This window comes from Pangasianodon hypophthalmus, chromosome 28, assembly GCF_027358585.1.
Source record: "Pangasianodon hypophthalmus isolate fPanHyp1 chromosome 28, fPanHyp1.pri, whole genome shotgun sequence".
In the NCBI taxonomy this organism is placed as follows: Eukaryota; Metazoa; Chordata; class Actinopteri; order Siluriformes; family Pangasiidae; genus Pangasianodon; species Pangasianodon hypophthalmus.
This window is the reverse complement of record NC_069737.1, coordinates 8,210,591-8,231,772: the sequence shown is the minus strand read 5'-3', so window position 1 is coordinate 8,231,772 and position 21,182 is coordinate 8,210,591. Positions and strand designations below refer to the sequence as shown.

Genomic DNA, 21,182 nt, shown 5'->3' with positions numbered 1-21,182 from the left:
TGCAAATTCACAAGCCAAAATTCACCTTGATAAAAGTTGACACAAAGCAACACAATCATTCACGTCCTGCGTTCTTTCCCTGTCAGTGAATTGGCTTATCCGCTGCCTTTTACTTGTGTGTGGCAGAAAAGCGCCATTTTCAAGTGTCTCCTGTATCACTGTAGAAAATCATAACTGCTACAGCTGAACTGTAGATGTTGGCACCTCGGTATATGTTTAGGGGAAAGCTCGCAGGCCTGTATTAAAATATGGATGTCCCTATGCCACTTCTCTTCTATTTCTCTGTTTTCTCCACCCATTTCTCACAGGACGAGAACATCATGCAGTCCATGCAGCTGTTTGACAACGTCATTTAGAATCACGCTCTGGTGGAGAGGAGAATGCAAGAGCCTGAGAGAAGTGACCAAGACCTTCAAATTGGTCAACCAAAAGCTACTTCCTCCTCCATATCCCCTCTTCACCCAGCCAGAGGACCGCCATCATTCTGTTTCTTTCTTTCTCCCAGAGACATAGTGGAAGATGATGCACCAGGGCTGGCTTCTAGATCCACTTCAATAACTTGTTTTTCTTACATCCCTGAAAGCATTAAACATATTAGCTGGACTCAAGATGAAGCCAGCTTGACACATTTCACATGTAACCGGAAACTCTGAGGAACATGAAGTGACGATAGAAGTGAAAGGAACTGGCCGACCAACATCTAGCTAGAAGTTATGGCCGATGGTGGTGGTTTTTTTTGTTTGTTTGTTTTTGTTTTTTTAAATAACTGACTGATTTTTCTTACCGCATGATGTCAAATAACCTACACTATGTAACGTACCTATTTACCGAGCTAGTCCAAAGCTTGTCTGTTGTCAAATGGCCATCCACATGTGCCTCGCTCAGACTGCGTGCTGTCGTGTGCGCCATTCAAGTTCCTCCATTCAGCAGCCAATAGAAATAGAAACAGTCTATGCCTGTACATTCCAGACGAGTCTGTAGAAAAAGTGACTCCTTGGCCTTGAAGTCCTTAGCGCTTAGCAGTTCGGACTGTTTTTTCTTTCTCTGGTAAGAGAGTTTTTGTCCTTTTCAGCCCATGAAGTGTCTCATTAAGTAGAGAAGTTTCCCATGTATCGTGTAAAAACAGCAGAGTGGAGCTATGCTGCATTAATGCTACCCTATGTTCTCACTGTGAACGCACATAAAATATGAATCGTGAACTCATTACTGCTGGTAGGATGCACTAATGATAAATTCAATGTTTTACATCCCTCCTTTTCCACGTATCTTATTCATAAAAAGAATATTTCACTAATTTCAGGCAGAACTAAAGACCAGTGCTCATAGGCAGCTCTGTAGGGCGTAGGGACCAGCAAGCTTGTCTGTGCACCGAGTGTCCATCCAACACCAAAGACACCCACCATGACCCATACTAAAAAGAATTTTTAATTGAAAAAAAAAAATGTATGAATAAATACTTATAGTAGGGTACAGTTGAAGGGAAGAGTGTGACAATGGTATGAAGTACCAAGTAGTGAATATTTTTGCAAAATGGAAAAATTTAAGCCCAACAATTGTTAATATATTATCACAATTGTATGTAATTTGATTGAGCATTTTAAGTCAAGCTTAGGAATCAGCCTGTTTGCATATTTGGGGAAACTGTGGACTAATATGATACCTTGCATATGTATTCACCCTTTTGTATTGTTACGACCTGGAATTGAAATGAAATTAATTGGGATTTTTTACTATTTGATTTACACATCAACTATTTGAATGCGTAAAATACGTATGTTTTACTGCAGGGTTAATTAAACAATCCATATTAACCCCCAATTAGTCACTACTTGGTAGAGCCACTTTCTGCAATTACAGATGCAGGCCTTTTGGGATATGCCTCTATCAGCTTTGCACATCTGGATTCTGATGTTTTTGCAAAATTGCTCAAGTTCAATCAGATTGAATGGAGAATTTTCAAGTCTTGCCACAGATCTCAATCAGATTGAGGTCTAAGCTTTGACTGGGCCATTCTAACACATCCATGTTCTTGGTTTTGAACCACTCCGGTATAGCTCTCGCAATATGCTCTTGGAAGGTGAGAGTCCATCACGGTCTCAAGCCTGGAACTGGAACAGGTAGACTGGAACATGTTTTCTTTTTAGGATTGCCATGTATTTGGCTCCACCCATCTTAGCCTCAACCCTGACTAGTTTACCGGTCCCTGTTGATGAAAAGCATCCCCACTATGTGATGCTACCACCATCAAGCTTCATTGTGTGGATGGTGATCTCAGGGTCATGAGCAGCATTGGGTTTTCATCAAACGTAGTGCTTTGAACTTTGAAAAGGTCAGTTTTGGTCTCATCAGACCAGAGAACCTTTTTCCTTGGTTGCATCTCTTCTCTGTCTGTTGCCCTCCTTACCTGGTCAGTCACTTTTGGTGGACTTTCCACCTGGGATTCTTATTAGCGCGATATCTCAAGAACGAGTGGTTGAACGCTTGTAGGATTTCTATGGATTTGTCATTGTAAGACTTGTTTTGATAGATCCTTGGTCTTCGTGATGCTGTTTGTTTTAGGTATGCTCCCTGACAACCTCGGGAGGCTTCCTGTAACAGGTCTATTTATATTGCGCTCATGTGACAGTTTAATTGCACACAGATGAACTCCATTCAGCTAATTATGTGAGTTCTGATGGCAACTGTTTTGCAAATGTGGAACATTTAAACAGGGTGGGGGGGGAAAGGGGACGGATTGTATATACATATGCAAGGCACTGTACAATGGATTGCACATTAAATGTCAGTGAAAGCCCAGGAATTTTAATGAACTATTAATGATAAAAAAAATAAATAATAATAAACAGTCATAAATCACTTTATTAGGAAATTAGAGTAGGAGCAATTCTTTGTGAGGTGTGGGCTTCAATTATGCATGCAAGCATTTCTTAATAATGCGGCATTCAGGCATTTCAATCAATGTCACATTTACAAATACAACAGCTATGTGGTCGTTCCATCTTTAAGCAATGAAATCTAAAGGTTTGAGGGATGCGTGAGGTTTACATTACAATGAGTTACTTCTAATCAGCTATATTCAGTGTTGAGAGGAGTAGGTATGCCAGAACACAATGGACTTAAATATTTAAGCAATAATTTTTGATTAATGTCGGCCAGTATTGCCACTTAACCGTATCTATTTAGCCCATCAATGTAGAGTGGTGATATTTGTTTACTATTCAAAGCTCCAATCAGCACAATTTATTTAAAGGTTTATGCAAATGTTCTCTTCTAAATGCCACAAAGGATTGTGTGCTGCAAAAAAAAAAAAAGGTTTTGCATCCTCATTAGAACATTTTCCCTCCTCAAAGGTCAAACCATAGCAGATGTTACAACACAATCGTGTTGCTTTCTGCACCATTTTCTGATGGCTTACAAGGACAGAAGGAATGTATGAAGGTATGTTTAGAATATGGTGTCTTGGCAAAAGATGAATTAAATGAAAACTGTTTCACCTTATTAAAGGTATTTTAGCAACGTTAATCTCTCAACTCTATGCGAACGTCCTTGTAAAAAAAAAAAAAAAAAAAACACAAAAGGAAGGATACGCATAGTGATCATATTTTAAGAATTAATCCAAAGAACTGTTATTTGACATGATCAAATAAATGTACTGGCTCTAACAAAATATTTCACAAAAGAAGCACAGATTTTGTCCATTTGGGAATAAAAAAGCATAAAAGGACAAACGATTGTCCCTGAAAACATTGCATAAAGGCTGTGACCAGTGAGTGCTCACATATTCACTGGCCAAACAGATGTTCAGGTCGTCTTTTATCTACCACAATTAATGCTGGAAGTTTTTCCAAGGACGTGTGTTAATGTGTACACGCTGAGCTGGAGTTACTCATAGGCGTCTTCTGTTGTGGAGGGAAAACTCATTTAGTTTCTTAATGTGTGTTGCGTTGACTAAAATCATCAGAGCATCATGTAATTTGACAGAGTGGATGTCCAGGGCTTTGATTCTGGTTGGCAGACAGCTCCATCTCCCAGTTTTCCAAAATGCATTAGGGTTTGTTTTTTTTTTAATCCCCAATTCAGCATCAATGGACAGTGTTGTTCAGGCAGTCGCTCCTGTGGTACCTGTTCAAACTCGCATGAAAAATAATAATAATCTGCTGTATTAACTGTTTCTTAGCTAGTCTCAACTGGTTGCACTGCAAACAAAAAAGAAAACCGTGTATATTTTGTACAGAGACAATAAAAAAAAACTACAACTGCTATGCAATGAAGGGTGACGTGTCTACATTGTTGCAATGTCTTTGTAGTAAACTATAGTATTAAAACATATATAATATTACAGATTACTAGTGATGTATTGTTTCCACGTTGTGCTTTCTCATACAACACCGACGTCACTGATCCTCACAGAAATCACACGGACACTCTGCAAGCCTCTGTTGCTATGTGAACCATTAGAGGCATGATAGCTTTAAATTTATGTGCTTTAGGACAATTTGCGCCCGGTGCTTTTTGGCCAGCATCAGGGATGACACTGCTGATAATCAGACCAATACACCCCTACAAATTATTAACAGAAATGTCAGATGTAAGTAATAAAACACGACACGGCATGCTGTTACAGGAAAATAATCAATGACGGTGGCGTGATGTGATGTGGCTCGACGTGAACCACACGTGGACTTACTGTTACGACTCCAGAGTTGATTATTTTCCAATAACACCATGTCCTGAAATGTTTTATTCCTCTCATACCACAGAGAATTGCCAACAATTACAATTTTTCATTTATTAATGAACATCATGCTTTTTAACCGTTTATAGTTACAGTAAATGTAGTGGAATGTCTGCAAAACAAGTTCCTGTTATCACACTCTATTATGTTCTCTCTCTTTTTTAAGATAAGACAAAAAAAATACATCCCGTCATGTTACCAAGAAAATGGAAACCGCAAAGATCTCTGTCCTAGAGACTCTCTCTCCTGTGGTGGAAAATTAACTATTACAAAGCGCTGACACTGGAGACTCCTTCCATAAATGTTAAATAAACCTCTCCTTACAGAAGAAACAGTTGTGTTGTTATAGAAAATTAGTCAACACCTTCTGACCAATCAGAAACAAGAATTCAACAGGGCTTTGGTATCATTTTACCAAACATATAGGACTGGAGAAACTAAAGATTCATTAATTTATGAATGAATGACTAATGTGGTTATTAGATATGGTATATTATCATTGATTGATAGTAATTTTGTGTGGATGTTTCTGGAAGACAGACATGGTAACATTCAAATTGAATTTAAAGAGCATATTAATGGTATTTATACATGAATAGTAATTTTATTAACATTCTCTTATCAAAGAACCCATTTCAAATCCGAGAATACAGTGTGTGACCAACATCCTGCTGAAACCTAAATTGTTCCAGTTAATAAGACCCAACAATGTATTTGTACAGATGAAGTCTGCATACCCTATATTTTTCAAATAGGAAAAGGGAAAATGTAGCCCACTATTAAGAATGTATCTGCTTAAAAAAGGTGACTGACGTGTAGCATAAATAAGCTATTAATAATAGTTCTTATAAGGGACTGAATAGTAAGTGAGAGGATGGAAGAGGTTGTGGCTGTTACAAGGGAAAAGAGAGTATTTATATCACCTTTAGAAAGGGAAATGCAAAGGGTGTGCAAACTTTTGCACTGCATAATAAGAGCTATTTTATTAGCGCTGTTAGAGAATCATGTGACTCTGACATATGGGTGCGTCTTGTATTCTGATGAAAAGTCAATATTATTCATTTTGAACTGTCGTGTTGAGTAGGACCCGCCGTTTGATAGCAGACAGTAAACACCAAGCTGTCAGTTTACACCAGAATAAAATGGTTCATTATCAGATTGACTTTGAAATGCATACGAAATGTAACGAAATACGTCTGAACAATCTCAGGAGTATAGTTTCCTTTGTGTGTTTGACACAGCAGTGGAGTCTTTCATACAATGACTTGCATCAGTATACAGTCTTGACCCGAATAGAGGCAGGAAGTGAAGAATTACTTGGCCACCTTGCGTAGTTCTGCAAGGACCCAAATGGCGAAAGTAAGCAGTGCTACGGATCCGGATTGGTGTGTGGCTGCCAGGGAAGTGGGCACGTACAGGAGCAAAGTGCTGATTCCAAGAGCCACCTGGGAAACAAATGACAACAGGCAATCAAAAAGCAATTCAACATTTCGGCATTCGATGTTACAAACAAGGCGGGATTCGAGTCACATATGAGGCTCGCTCTTTCATCTCTTCATATCCTGTTTACCCAAAAATTTACTCTGATTGATTACTGCTTTTTCTCTTGACTTGTTCATTTTAAGGCTCTGGGGCTCATGGGCTGATTCCTAAACCCTTCATTGTGATCTATTGAAAGTTGATAGATCTGTCTGTGGCTGAGAGCCAGGGGAGCAAATGATTGGCTGTACTCCCTGGGTGGGAGGGATGGCATTGCTCTATCTCCCCTGTCAATCACAGTGACACTAGCCACTAGGGGGCATCTGTGAGGTCATGGATGCAGAATCGGGCAAATGGCGCATTACTGTGTGTGTGTTACACTGCCCTGTGATGCAGCATGAGCAGCAGTTGGCTGGCTTCATGCATTTTGGGGCAAGTGTTAGCCTTCGCCCTGCCCAGTTGGTAGTGATCATGTGATAGTGTAGATCTGTTGGGAAATTAGGGAGAAAATGGAGGGGAGAATAATATTAATAATAATAATAATAACAATAATAATAAACATATGGCCCATGGGCCAGACCAAACCATCAGGGGGAAGTATGATGCGTCAACTGTACAGTATGGGAAGATACACATTACACTCATTATAGTCACTTATTCACCTGTTAGTTATTGTTTGCTGGATTTTATTGATTTCCAGGTTCAGTTACAGTTTTATCCACTAGAGGTCATTTCTTGGTGCCATTTCCAACACAGATAATGTGTTTTAACCGAATACAAATACAGGTATGAAAACGGGATGTACTACTTTATTTCTGTTATGTTTTTTTTTCTAGATCATCATGCAGGACACAATTAGGGGTAGGGTTAATTGCAATAAATAAATAAATAAGTAAATGTTTAGGTCACACCCACCTGGTTTAATTGTGTGACACACTGAAAATGGAATGGACAAATGCATATTTCTTCTTTAACTTGTGATTGTCCCACATTTGCACATTATTTGACTGCACTGTTTGCACTGTTTTTTCGTTTTCTCAGCTAGCAGTCTGAATGTGCATGTCACCAAGAGGTTCTATAATTGTGTTTGCACTGTGTTAATTGTTCAAATCACAGCACTACAGTCAGTAGCAATGTCAACAAGTGGTTATGGCAATTTGCACTATATATATATATATATATATATATATATATATATATATTGCTATAATTATACAAATATGAATAGTCTAGCCACTGATACCTGATAATTTGAATAAACCTTATAAAATGATTTACAATAATGACAAGCGTTTGGATGCACTGCTAGTTGTGAAAAGAAAATTCTGAAGCACTGTGTCATTATTGCAACTTAACATCTAATTATATTCAATTAATACCTCCTTATTTCAAGCCGATTTCCACTTAATGTCTCATTATTAATAATGGAAACATTATTACAGTTGTTGAAAGGGAAGTCTTTCCTAAAATCTGGCGTAACAGCATAACACCGTGCGTGGTCTTGCTTACATAAAGCTAAGAAGCGTACCTAAGGACAGTAGTATACAGTTATAGAGTAATGATTTATAATCCCACTATCCAGTGTCACCTAGAAAAAGATGGGTTCCCTTCTGAGTCTTTAAGACCTCTATACATCACGTATTAGTGATGCTTGAAGCTTTTTAATGGGTTTTTTTTCCCCAGTTTTAATGATGAACAGATACCCTGGAGTTACCCACTTGTTTATTTCCGAGTGTGTAAAATGAGTAACTGACCTGTGTGTATGCCATGGCAGTCAAGCAGCTGATTGCAGTCTTTGCCCTCCTAGGCAGCTGCATGTGTCTGGAGTAGAGGAAGAGCCCGGTGATGGCTGCTAATGAGAGAATGCCCTACAGGAAGATAAACAATTGTTTACTAAACAGCAGGAAAGCCAGGATACAGCAACACCATTAGGAAGCTTGGGCTTTATTCCAGCAGGCAGCACCACTGGATATAACCTTTCAGTCTTTGTGTGAACTCGCCTATATCAAATATTGTGTGTACTTTTGAGGTCTTAACAGGAACCGTTCCTCTAGCCTGTAATGCCATGTGTATGTTCCAAAATAATTATGTCAACATGTTTGAAATGGAAATTATGGCAAATGACAAAGCCAGTCATTTTCTATGATTGTACATAATAAAATTATATAATAATAATAATAATAATAATAATAATAATAATACTAGTAATAATTTGTTTATAACCATTCATACATTTAAAATGCAGCTCAAATTGCAAAGTGTGAAGTAAAAAACTAAAAAAAAAAAGGTAGTCAAAAATAAAATAGTAAAACAGCCAAATAATAATAATAAGAAGAAGAATGAAATTAATAACAGCAGTGAGAAAAGAAGAACAAGATAAAATATAATAAAAAAGTGTGCAAAAATCAAATAAAAGTACAATAATTAAAATGATATAAAATGGCTCTATAGCATTATATGACTTGAAGGCATAATTCCGCATCATTCATATATTTGTCTCAAATATAGCACAAAGCTAGTTTTTTTTTTATTTGTCAAAAGGTATTGAATATATTTTACTGTTTGAAAAATGTATATGTTTGATTTTTAAGTTTGAGAAATTACCTCAAACAAAAGGTAGGGTTTAAGTCACACAGTGTTAGCTCTTCACACATGTGCTTCTATTTTATTCTATTTAATTGAATTACTATTCAATTTGGAAAGGTCAGTCCCACAATTAACATGAGCTTTCATGTACTGTTGGCTGATTTCTGAATGGGGAATCCCTTTACGCCACAGTGCAGTGCTCGTTTGTGCTCACCAGTATGCGGTGGTCAAACTGGACGGTGGTGGGGTTCTCGAAAATGTTCTTCATTGTAGGGGAGAAGGCAAGAAGATCATCTGGGATCCAGTAATCGCCCATTTTTGGGAAAGAGTTGTACACCAATCCAGCGTCAAGGCCGGCGACAAAGGCTCCTGCGAGGAAACATCACATCGCATCACATCCTCATCCTTAACCCTTTTATTTTATAGCAGTGCGATTACCAAAATGCCGATTCACCCATTTCCAAATCAGTTATTAGCAACAGAATCAATATTTATGGCTGGTATCAGTGTGCTATCAAAAAAACTACATTAAAAATAGTTATCTGCTGTTAATAACTGGCCTAAAGTGGATAATTTTTTCTTTTGAGGAGCTGGGCTGAATTCTTTCTAGCCCAGACTACACAGCTTTTCTGGTTCCCATGCTTGCTATTTGGAAAATTTAGTCAATTTTCGTTCAAATTTAAGTGCCCATTTTGACCCAAAGGAAGACGCAAATCCTCACCTGAGAGAGCTGTGAGAAAGACCAGAGCCCCTGTGCCCTTGGCGAACCTCCTGAGCTGCACAATGTGTCTGGTTTCAGGAAGCTGTGAAAAGGAAACATTTTTATAATTACAGTATTTAAGTCAGGATGACTGGGCTTTATGTATAACCTTGTGTGAGTGTGTGAGAGTGTGTGTATACCCTGTTCACAGGAAGCATTAATGTGAGTCCTGTCCAAAGACTGCCGCAGTAGAGAAGAAGAGCTGATCCGAGATGAGACGCCAGTCTGTACTGACTAACACGTGGAACATCATACGAGTCTGGCTTCTCCTCCAGTCCACTCTTCACCATGTACCAACCCAGAAGACCCTACGAGTAAATAGAAATACTCATTAAACCCACCAAGTGGTATGAAAAATTCCAGGAATTCTAGGTGTAATATCTAGAAATGCATTGATACCAATACTAGGATTGAATCCTGATCCAACACAGCATGCCCATTTACTCATACTTGTAAAAAAAATGCTCCAAAACCAACATCTGCTACCATCTAATACTATGTGACATAAGCCTAATGCATGTTCCTCCACTAATGAAAAGATGAATAGATGAGTGTAATCTGAGTGTATTTCAGAATTAATGATAGAAAACAAAGCCAAGCAGACTGCAACCTGTGAAAATATCAAGAGGGTTTACTACAGCATCTTCCTATAATAAAAGTATAATAAATATAAATAGTAAGTAATGTTACAGTATTTAAACAGTACTATTTAAATGAAAGTGCAAGGGCAGCCGATCTGAGTGTGCAGAGCAGTATCAGTATCAGTAAGGTCCCATGAACTGCACACACACACACACACACACACACACACACAAATGTATTTGCAAGCATGGAGCAGTGAATTGAGCACACAGAGAAAATGTCACATGTAAGAGAGGGCACTTTAGTTCTACAAGCAATGAGACACAATTTAATAAAATGTTCCATGACACCCCTGATGGATTAATATGAAGTAGGTTATTCAATCAGTATCAACGTGTAACAAATAACATGTGCTTCTAGTAGGTCTGAACAAAATGGTATCAATGCATCCCTAGAAATAACTATAAACCATATAATCAAACATTGCACTCTTGAAGGGATGATACAAAATGCAAAAAGAGCCTGTTTGTACTGGGGTGAAAGTAGAAAGTTCTATTTTTTGCACAGTTAAATCATTGCCAGGTATACACAATATAACAGTGTAATGTTAGCTAGCTTTCTAGTTACCATGGCTAGATGCTTACACAATATAATAGTCTAATGTTAGATACCTTCTAGTGATCATGGTTACATATTTACACATTGCTTGCCATTGACGTTACCCCTTTTTTCTCTAAATTGTGCGGTCAAATCGGATGCTAAAAAAGTGTACACAAATTCCAGCGACAATTTTCTTATTCATCGTACCATTTTAACAATCTCTAATGACAACCTGCTTTATTTGCAGTTAAATAATGAAAAACAATGCCACTGTCATCAGTATAGTAAGTACAGTGGTATTAGTATTAATAATAAATAGTGCACAAGGGAATCTTGGACTAAACTGTAGGTAATGGGGTTTAGTGTCAACCTGTAATTTGTAAGTGTGAATCAGAGCTACAGACATAGCTCTTCATCAGCTCAATGAGTAACAGGTGCATTTGTGTACAAAATGCACCATAAAGCGCTGAGCTGGGTGTGGTGTCTTGTAAACACATGCACTTGGATATCATCATGTGTTTTTTGAGGTTATTATGTAACACAAAAACACTTTTTTTTTTTTTTGCTTGATAAATTTCTTTCAGCATTTTCTTTAACTGCACTAAGGATTTTGCTCACCTATAATTCTAAATAAGACTATTTAAATCTTCAATTAAATCCTGACCTATTTGAGTTCTAAAATGAATAAAAACCTGCTGATGAATGGAGTTCATCAGCAGGTAACAGATGAGTTTGGAAAATAGTTCAGTTTTCTACCCAACTTTGGGCTTAAACAAAACAAAAAAAAAAGAAAAAAAGAACACTTACATAACTGTCTTTTTTCTGCAACAATCTCAAACAAAAACACATCTACAAAGGTAGCAAAATTGCCAAGAAGAAAATTCTAGCAGAAAGAGAAAAGCCAGAAGATTACCACAAAAACCCTAGTGTACATCAGTGGGCAGGATGCTCTACACAAGAACACATAATGACAGACATATTGGTTGAACTGATACTTATCTGCAATCTGGAAAATGTTTGGATGTATAAGCAAACAGTTCTCTGTATAAGCTTACATTATACAACTCTTACAAAATTAACACAAGTGCATTTCCACTTTCTCAAGTGCAGGCTGGTCTATGTCAAATGCACACAGTAATAAACTGTCTACAACAGTAGTGAGAGATATTTACTGCTGAACAATTTATTCCCCCCCTTCTCTTTCTTCTTTCCTCAGATCTTTATAGCCTGCTGAATGCTTTCCTTTTATTGTCTCACTATCACCACACCTGCACAAATAAGGTGCAGATTTGTTTCTGCACTCATTTCTACATAACTGCCATGAATAAGGGCCACTGGCTAAATGTTTCCACAGCATTATACTCATATTAATGCTACCTAACCTGATTAATAATTATATTATATTATGAATATAACCATGTTGGCTAAGGATACTAGCAACAAATGATACGAGTGCATAGTATCCCCTTGCATTATGCACTGCTGTTTGGCAGCTTCTGTTTGTGTTTGGTCAAGCTAGTCTTATATTTTATATATATTTTATATGTTATTTATATATAGTTTTATATATAACTTGGTTTCAGAATAGGATTTTTTTTTGTTACTATACCTGGAAGAAAACGAAGCCACACAGGCCCAGGACACGAGCCTTCATTGAGCGGTTGAAGTAACCTTTCTTCCAGAAATACATGGTGGGCAGGATGTAGGCTAACCCCACTAGCCTTCCCCACATACGGTGCCCCCACTCCATGTAGAAAATGAACTTAAACTCAGTAAGGGTCATGTCATGGTTCATTCTGTTGGAAATGAAGGTGGTGTATGAGATAAAAGTGAACAGATATTATGAATAACAAGGAACCAATAGCTTATAAGTTATTGTAACAAACATTTATTGTATTAGGTTTCTCATATGTTCCTTTATTATCAAAACTAACAAAAATAGTTAAATATTTACGTTAATAGTTAAAAAAAAAAAAAAAAAGGTGTAGGATCAGGTGGGATTTGTCAAGAGTGTCTGCAGGAACAGACAAGATAGGTCAAGAGTGTCTGCAGGAGTGGGTCCGATCGGTCAAGAGTGTTTGCAGGAGTGGGTGTGATTGCTCAAGTGTGTCTATAGGAACAGGCAAGATTGGTCAATTGTGTCTGCAGGAGTAGGTGAGATTGGTCAAGAGTATCTGGATTAGTGGGGATATTCATTGGTCAAGAATGTCTGCTGGGGTAGAAGGTATTGGTCAGAAGCGTCTCCAGGAGTGAGTCGCATTGGTTAAGAGTACGTGCAAGAATGGTCAAGAGTGTCTGTGGGAGTGGGAGGATTGGTCAAGAGTGTCTGCTGGAGTGAGTGGGATTGTTCAAGAGTGTTTGCAGGAGTGGGTACGATTGGTCAAGAGTGTCTGCTGGAGTGAGTGTGATTGGTCAAGAATGTTTGCAGGAGTGGGAAAGATTGGTTAAGAGTGTCTGCAGGAGTGAGTGGGATTGGTCAAGAATGTAAGAGTATTGACCAAGAGTGTCTGTGGTAGCGAGTGGGATTGGTGAAGAGTGTCTGCGGGAGCAGGAGGGATTGGTCAAGAGTGTTTCCAGTAGTGTGAGGGATTGGTCAAGAGTGTTTGCAGTAGTGTGAGGGATTGGTCAATGTGTATGGGGTGGTGGGGAATATTGATCAAGACTCTCTGTGGTAGCGAGTGGGATTGGTGAAGTGTGTCTGTGGGAGCAGGAAGGATTGGTCAAGAGTGTCTGCTGGAGCAAGTGGTATTGGTCAAGAGTGTATGGGGTGGTGGGGAATATTGATCAACAGTGTCTGTGGTAGCGAGTGGGATTGATGAAGAGTGTCTGTGGGAGTGGGGGGATTGGTCAAGAAATTTTGTGAAAGTTAGGGGGACTGGTCAAGAGTGTCGGTGGGAGTGGGTGGGGTTGATCAAGAGTATCTGCATAACATTTCCTCCTCCAAGAAAGAAAGAAAGAAAGACAAATACAATTTGTATAAAATGGAGTAAGCATTACTGTGGGTACTCACAGCAGAAATTCAGACTCACATTTTAAACTCAGGAAACTGTTGGTATTTGGAGAACTCTGCCTCCCACTCAGCCTGTGTCTGAGGTGGCTTCATCTCCTTCACCAAGTTCCAGTCCACCATGGAGAGGCCCGACTCTGTCAGTCTGGATAAACAAATCAGCTTCAATTGAATTCTATTTTATGGTCATATAAACACATATGCAAGTACAGCACAAATAAAATTATATTTTAGCACATTTTGGAAGGTTGAACCACTGTACCTGTAATAACTGCAGTGACTCTGAAACAGCTGAGGCTGTAGGACCTTGTTTAATGGCAAAGTGGCAATTGATCTTCTGATCAATAGCACAGAATTTTAACTACTCAATTTTCCACATATAATTAAGGAATGGTAAGAATTAAGGATATGACAAAGAGCCTAAATTGTTCAAAGGTGAAATGCCTTAACCTGCCTTTTGAATGTATTGTTAATTAATAGTTTTTGTAGTGTGCATTTTATATGTTACTATAGCACCCACCTTGGACATCAAAGAGACACAAGTAGAAATGCATTTAAGTCGAGGCTTTTTATAATATTATCATTACCACAACTTTATTATTACCATTGTGGGGGCAGTCGTGGCCTAGTGGATAGAGAGTCGGACTTGCAACCCGAAGGTGAACCTGAAGGTCGTGGGTTCGAGTCTCAAGCCGGCAGGGATTGTAGGTGGGGGGAGTGAATGACCAGCGCTCTCTCCCACCCTCAATACCACGACTGAGGTGAGACCCTTGAGTAAGGCACCGAACCCCCAAACTGCTCCGCGTGTGTGTGTGTGTGTGTGTGTGTGTGTGTGTGTGTGTGTGTGTGTGTGTGTGTGTGTGTGTGTGTGTGTGTGTGTGTGTGTGTGTGTGTTCACTACTGTGTGTGTGCACTTGGATGGGTTAAATGCAGAGCACAAATTCCTAGTATGGGTCACCATACTTGGCCACACATCACTTCATTTATGATTATCATCATTCATTAAGGTCCATTATGGTCCTTGTCAATATTACTGTTCTCTATGTTCCATGTACAAGTTATTTCTAATTATTCCAATTATTTTTAGGGCTCCAAGCCCTGTCAGGATTTCCATTTCTTCTTCTTCTTTAGGCCAAACAATACACCATACAGATATGAAACTTGGTAAGTAGGTATGAAGAGGTGAGCTTGAATGGACAAAAAAGAGGGTGTGACAGAACAGGGTTTTGTGCCATATTTATATAACTACTGTACAACAAAAATTTACAACAAAAACAGGGCCTTGCATAAATATTCATCCCACTAGAACTTTTTTTTGCAGTGGTACAAGCTGTAACAGCTTTTGAAGGTGCATTTTCTTTGTGACACAAAGATGAATTAAAGAGAAAAACAGAAATTTCTTGGTCATATAAGTTTTCGCCTCCCCTGGGTACAGCTGCAATTTAAAAAAAAAAATCTTGCCAGAGATTCCTTCTCCTGTTGGAAGGTGAACTCTGTGCCACTCTCAAGTCTCCTGCGGACTAGAACAGGCTTTCTTCTGTGATTGCCCTGTATTTGGCTCCCTCAATCTTGCCCTCAACCCTGGTAGTGTTGAGTTCATGTCAAATGCAGCACTTTGTGCCAAGGCCAGAAAGTTTAATTTTGGTCTCATCAGAAAAGAGAACTTCCTTCCACGCTTACTGGGTCTCCAAGCGGGTTACCATATGGCATTTTTTTCAGTAATGCCTTACTTCTTGCCACTCTTCCAAAAAGCCCAGCTTCTTCTTGGATCTCTACAGCTCCTTCAGAGTTTTCCGTGATATCTTGGTTGCCTCTCTGGTTAACCCCCTCTCCATCTAGTGACTGAGTTTCGGTGAATGGACTCCTCTGGGTAGAGCAGCAGTGGAAGTAGTTGTGAAATATTCTTTCCATTTTTTTTTTTAAATAAAGAATTTGTTGCGCTGCAGAATGTTCAAAGTTTGGGATAGTTTTATAACCATACTTCATACCCTCACTGCAACTTTTCCAGAACTGTGTCCTGGACTTGTTTATATAGCTCTTTGGTCTTCATGATGATGTTTGTTTAGGTACAGTGGATATAAAATGTCTACACACTCCTGTTAAATTGTTGAAGTACCTTTTGATTATATTATACCACTCATTCTTTTTGGCTAAGAGTCTTTCAGCATGGCACATCTTGACTTGGCAATATTTTCTCACTCTTTCTTGCAAAAACATTCTAGATCCTTCAAATTGTGAGGGCATCTCCTGCACACAGCCCGCTTCAGGTCACCCCACAGATTTTTAGTTATGTAAATTCACATTGAGGGTAGAAAAACTTCTGACATGATTTATCTTGATTTCATTTTTTCACATCACAAAAACCTGCGTAGACTTTTTTAATCCGCTGTATGTGAACTCTTCCTTCCAGGAACAGGTGTATTTGCACTGAGATCATCTTACACTTTAACTGCAAACAGGTGGACTACATTCAACTAATTATGTGACCAGAACTAATCTAGAAGTTTCAGAGCAGCAGGGGTGAATACTTATGCAATTACAACTTTTACATTCCAACTTTCTTCCTTAAGTTTATTTGGGCTTCACGCACCTAGATTTTGAGGTTTGTGAAACCAAATTCTGCAAACTAGTCCTATGATTTTTGACTAATCATTAAAAAGGGCATCAAATAACACAAGAATCTGACTGTCAATAATTATGTTGACACTGTAAACTGTTTGGCCACCATATGCCAATCAGACCTTTCTGGGTGGAGCTTTGTTGAATTAAAACAAATCAATTTTGGTTTTCTTAATAAAAAAAAAATGCAAGAAAGCCTTGCCTGATCAAGACCACACTTTCAACACTTTAACTAACAGTGACATGAGTAGGCAACCCTGAGGTTTGCTGCTTGGTGTATTCTGACTACATTTTTGTACCTATTTAATATTTTTCCTGTTTGCTTTTTAGTAAATCAACATTCCAATAATCAAAATAATCAAATCATTTAAAATATTTAACCAACGACTATATCTTCTTTATGGTTAAAAAAAATGTTACCTGCAAACCCAGCTTGTCAACAGTTAAACCTGTGCAGTACAAAAAGCTTTACAGCCCGGTCTGAAAAGTACATTTGCAACAGGAAAGCTCTTTAGAGGGCAGCGATGATTACACTTGCCATTACTGCCAGAAAATTTCCCTCTCCCATTCATTTCCCATTCAGAACATTTTCTATTTATGATGCATGATGAAACCATCTCATACTAAAAGGCTTGGAGAAAGTTTCTTTCACACAATGTATGCGGTCACTGATCCGAGCAGAAATTTGATGTATGTCATGCCTTTGAAGTATGCAGCTTTGTGCTGTTCAGGTTTCCCCAACATAAAGCACTAACTGTAATTTATGTGCATGCGTACTTGTGTATATGCATGTCTATGGCTTTCTAAATTAACTGTTGCCTATACAGTGGTTTCCTGAAGTAACCCTGCCCTGCATATTTAGTTTTTTAAAAAAAAAAAAAAATTGGCAGAATAACAACCTATTTAGCTACTACAACCTATTTAGCTAGGCACGAAGCTAGACCTTTAAGCCTGAAAAAAAATCAGGGATAGAAAATGCTGACTGAAGAAGGAAATGTAATATGATGCAACATAAAAGCAAGAAAAAATGAAAAAAAAAAAAAAAGACTAATACAATGAGGAATCTATTGTTTATCCGTATGAAATGAAGCATCTTGTTTTTGCGGGGGTTCCGCTTAGGCAGTGTAAATCTCAGTTTGGTCCCATTGTAACCCATCTTCTTTCCACATGGAGGGATGTTGAAAGGCTTTCACAACAAAGTACAATCTAGCATAGGCATTCGCCTATTTTCCACAATAATAATCTGCTGTCAGGCAATATTCCATTTCATTGTCCGCAATGGACTCAAAATATATCTATGATGATGATGGTGTAAAGTCCTTCCAGTACATCAAAACTCAATATAATCTTCCAGGTACCTCTTTTTTTTTTTATGTTTTTGCGTATTAGATCGGCCCTTCGGGCATATGGGGTGCCCTGGGACTCTCAATTATCTATTCACCCTTTACGCAAATTAATCCTTCCTTCTGAGAATTCTCCCTCATCTGTTTCAGTTATTTATCAGTTTCTGCTTGAGCATTTATACAAACTCTTATCCATTATAACTGTCTGGACAAATGATCTTAATGAGGATGCGGATGTTTTATTTCCAGATCAGGTGCGGGGGATGTTTAAATTGTCTTCAAAAAACCCTAATCATCAAATGATACACTGGAAACTGCTACATTAGGGTCTACTTGCCTCCTAAGAAACGTTTTTATATGAATCTGTCCTCTTCCCCAAAGTGTAGTCTCTGTCCTCAAGGATCTTTGGGCACATTTTTACATTTTTTTTTGGGAGTGTCCCTCTCTCTTACCTTTTTGGACTCAACTTTCACAGGACTTATTATATTTGTTGGGTATTGATATATGTTTGACTGAAAAAAATAAGAGTCTCGTATTTTGCCAAAATATTGTTGCATGAATAATTTCAATTGTAATTATCACATTAATCACTTGTAAATTTGGTTTAACAATATGGCTTCCACCTTCATTATTCGGATTCTTATAAAACAGTATCTTATTATTTTGATTTTATTTACACCCATCTTAATGTAGCAACAAAATACTAAATCAAGGTCATGAAATATAATGTATGCATGGATGTATTTAATTACACTTTGTGTTGAAGAATTAATTAAAAAATGCCAATGTAAAGAAATGTGCCCATGGTTTGAAGGATAAGCTGACCAAACACTCATCTGCTACTCTTACAGCTCACTTTAAGTTAATTCATATCTTTATCCATAAAAAATTGCTGCTCAAAATGAGCAGTGTCAATGATTAATATGCTGTCACCTCCAATGAGTGGAAGAAAAAATTCTTTAAAAAGGGACAATACTATTAATTAGTTAATAATCGCATATTTGTGTTTTTAATATTGGCCTCAAATGGCATTCCATAGTTTTTTGAGCATATCTACAGCCCGAAACATACATTTCCTGTATGACATATTGTAGTTCTATCAAACTGTCAGAGAGTGGCGCTGGACTTAATACTGCTCCTAGTTAGAGATAATATCTCTCAAGAAAAATGGGCTTAAGTCCAAATCCAGACTCAAGCATAACAGATACACTTCTGTGTTACGCAAACTCCGCCGTGTTTGTGAACTCTCACATCAATTCTGAACAGTGTGTAAGTCTGTGTTTAGGTCCGAGTTCTGAATACCTGTGTGCACAAATTTGGCATTAAATCCTCACAAAAGTGTGTGTAACTCAACTCAACTGAATATAATCCACAGGCAATAACTTATTTAAGGTACCTTTACCGGGTATCTGCAGGGTATCTGGCTTGGCTTTGCATGTCTAATTACTGCCTCTGTAGTCTCTGATACATTTTGTACACTTTGTTGACTTCAACCTTGATAATCTTAAAAGATTGGAATCTCATTCCATGTACACAAACGTCTGTACGCCAGTTTTCAATGGGAAAACAAACTTTTGAACAACGCAGCTGAATTAGAGTTCCAGACCAAGATATAGTCACTGTATTGAAAAAAAAAAATCTGTAAAAGTTTTGCTAGAAACAAGTAGTGATGAGTTCTTTGTGTGAAAATAAGAACTTCTTGATGTTTACTAATGTAAATACTTATGTTTTCCACACACTGCATGGTATATAACCATTTTGACAGAGTTAATATAAGTAATATACATAGTAAGCTATGTTGAACAGCTCTGTGTGTGTGTGTGTGTGTGTGTGTGTGTGTGTGTGTGTGTGTGTGTGTGTGTGTGTACAGCAGGGAAAACACAAAAAAGTGCAGATCAGGACCACACCATGATCAGGGTTTGGAACCACCACTTCAGCAATATCAATAAAAGCTTGCTTACACTCCTCTTTTTCCATTAACAGTATACTTTAGTTGATACACACTTTCTAGTCATAACGGGACATCGGGTGTTTAAAATGGTAATGAAACTCAAGGCATGTTGTCATGTTGGATTGGTCTCCATCATTTCTGGTTACCTGGTTATTCCTCCCAGAACAACAGCGCCCAGAACGAGGCCACTGCAGCCCACCAGCCAGCGGCCTACAATCCGATCTGATGCTGCATTGGGGAGTGCATTGGAGGAACTCTGTGCGGATACAGTCTGGCCCACAACTGTGTTCTGCCCTCTCTTATGCAGCCATTGTCTCAAAGGTGCGGGCTGAAATACAACGCACAAACAAGAAGAGACAGAGCAACAGAATAGTTAAGTATAGGAGGATGCTTTAGTATCTGGACAATAAGTCAGAAGCAGAAAAACAATCAGTAGCTAATCAGTGCAGATTTCTGTCACATTAGCCCCTCTTTACTGTGGCATCTCGCAGTGGCATCTCTCTTGCCATCTTGCAGTTCCTGACCTGTCTGTGTGGAGTTTCTCTGCGTTCATGTGGGTTTCCATGTGGCTACACTAAACTGCCCCTAGGTGTGAGTGTGTGTGTGAGTATATATCTATGTATGGTGTCCTGTGATGGACCTGCGTCCCTTTCCAGTATTTATTCCCACCTAATGCCCAGTGTTCCTGGGATAGGCTCCGGATCGACCGTGGTCACATAAGATGGATGGATGGATGGATGGATGAATGTTCGCCTCTTTACTCATTACCCATGAATTCCATTTGGAAGATCACATCCTAGACAGGCACATTTCTGGGTAATGTAAATGTAAAGGCTAACAGATTCTAAAGGCAGCATATAAATAGTTCCTGTGCTTTCTTATGTTGAACATATTATAAACCTGCATTGTATATCCTTCTCATTGAAGATAAAGCGTACGGTTAGAGAATATAGCTAATCTTTTTCCATGCACGGTGTACGTTAATTGTCCTCTTGCCTGGTCTGATGCTATCCTATGGTGGTCAGAATGATGAATGAGGTAGAGGGGGTAGATGGGGTATAGTCAGTAATGTGCACCTGTATGCTATGTGCATCTAATGAAAGAGTGTATATCTGGATCAGCTACTTCAAATATGCACAACAAATCTCTGCTATTTTGAATCATATGGCATTCCCTATAACAGAGCATCTACAATAATGAATTAGATTATTTCCTTAGTTATTGACAGGTGACGTCAGGAGCACAGACATGAAAGATGGCACGTGATGCTTTCACATTTTCTTGACATTATATAAAGAACAGAGGTTGTAGGTTCTTACGTGGTTGTGTTGAAATCCTTTCCCTGCGTTTCTGTAGCCGCACCGGACTACATGTCTCAGCGTAGGAAGCAGCATATCCACGTTTGTCTTCTGTCACCTGAAATCAACTGCTATTGTATTTATCATTGAGGACTTCTTCACTGAAGCGCCATGTTGTTTTACACTTCCGGGTTCAACTTTGACCTCCGATGACGTCATAGC

General features: G+C 38.4%; 2 protein-coding genes across 6 annotated transcripts in view; one reads left to right on the top strand and one right to left on the bottom strand.

The window, feature by feature from the left end:
- LOC113544376 (Kv channel-interacting protein 2) overlaps window positions 1-4,267 on the top strand; it is a 202,373-nt gene extending 198,106 nt beyond the window's left edge. For all 5 annotated transcript variants that reach the window (XM_053231106.1, XM_026943184.3, XM_026943183.3 and 2 more), the window contains one exon: window positions 309-4,267. In XM_053231106.1, the coding sequence (XP_053087081.1) occupies window positions 309-356 (48 nt within the window). In that variant the 3' untranslated portion in view covers window positions 357-4,267. The remainder of the gene's footprint in view (window positions 1-308) is intronic.
- A 1,047-nt stretch (window positions 4,268-5,314) lies between these two features.
- LOC113544435 (cytochrome c oxidase assembly protein COX15 homolog) lies at window positions 5,315-21,173 on the bottom strand. Its single transcript, XM_026943265.3, has 9 exons — window positions 20,982-21,173; window positions 19,809-19,990; window positions 13,772-13,894; window positions 12,352-12,538; window positions 9,701-9,868; window positions 9,522-9,603; window positions 9,015-9,169; window positions 7,969-8,082; window positions 5,315-6,180 (listed from the first exon to the last, which is right to left on the bottom strand). The coding sequence occupies exons 1-9, from the start codon at window positions 21,054-21,056 to the stop codon at window positions 6,049-6,051; spliced, it is 1,218 nt and encodes a 405-aa protein (XP_026799066.1). The 5' UTR covers window positions 21,057-21,173; the 3' UTR covers window positions 5,315-6,048.
- Between the last annotated feature and the right edge of the window lie 9 nt (window positions 21,174-21,182).

What these genes read in the sequence shown, in the direction of transcription:
- LOC113544435 (XM_026943265.3), bottom strand. Translation starts at nt 21,056, where the DNA reads ATGCTGCTTCCTACGCTGAGACATGTAGTCCGGTGCGGCTACAGAAAC. An exon ending in GTGGCTTCGTTTTCTTCCAG is followed by an intron (nt 9,869 to 12,351) that starts GTATAGTAACAA and finishes ATTTACTCGTAG; the next exon opens with GGTCTTCTGGGTTGGTACAT. An exon ending in CTTTCTCACAGCTCTCTCAG is followed by an intron (nt 9,170 to 9,521) that starts GTGAGGATTTGC and finishes GTTTCCTCGCAG; the next exon opens with GAGCCTTTGTCGCCGGCCTT.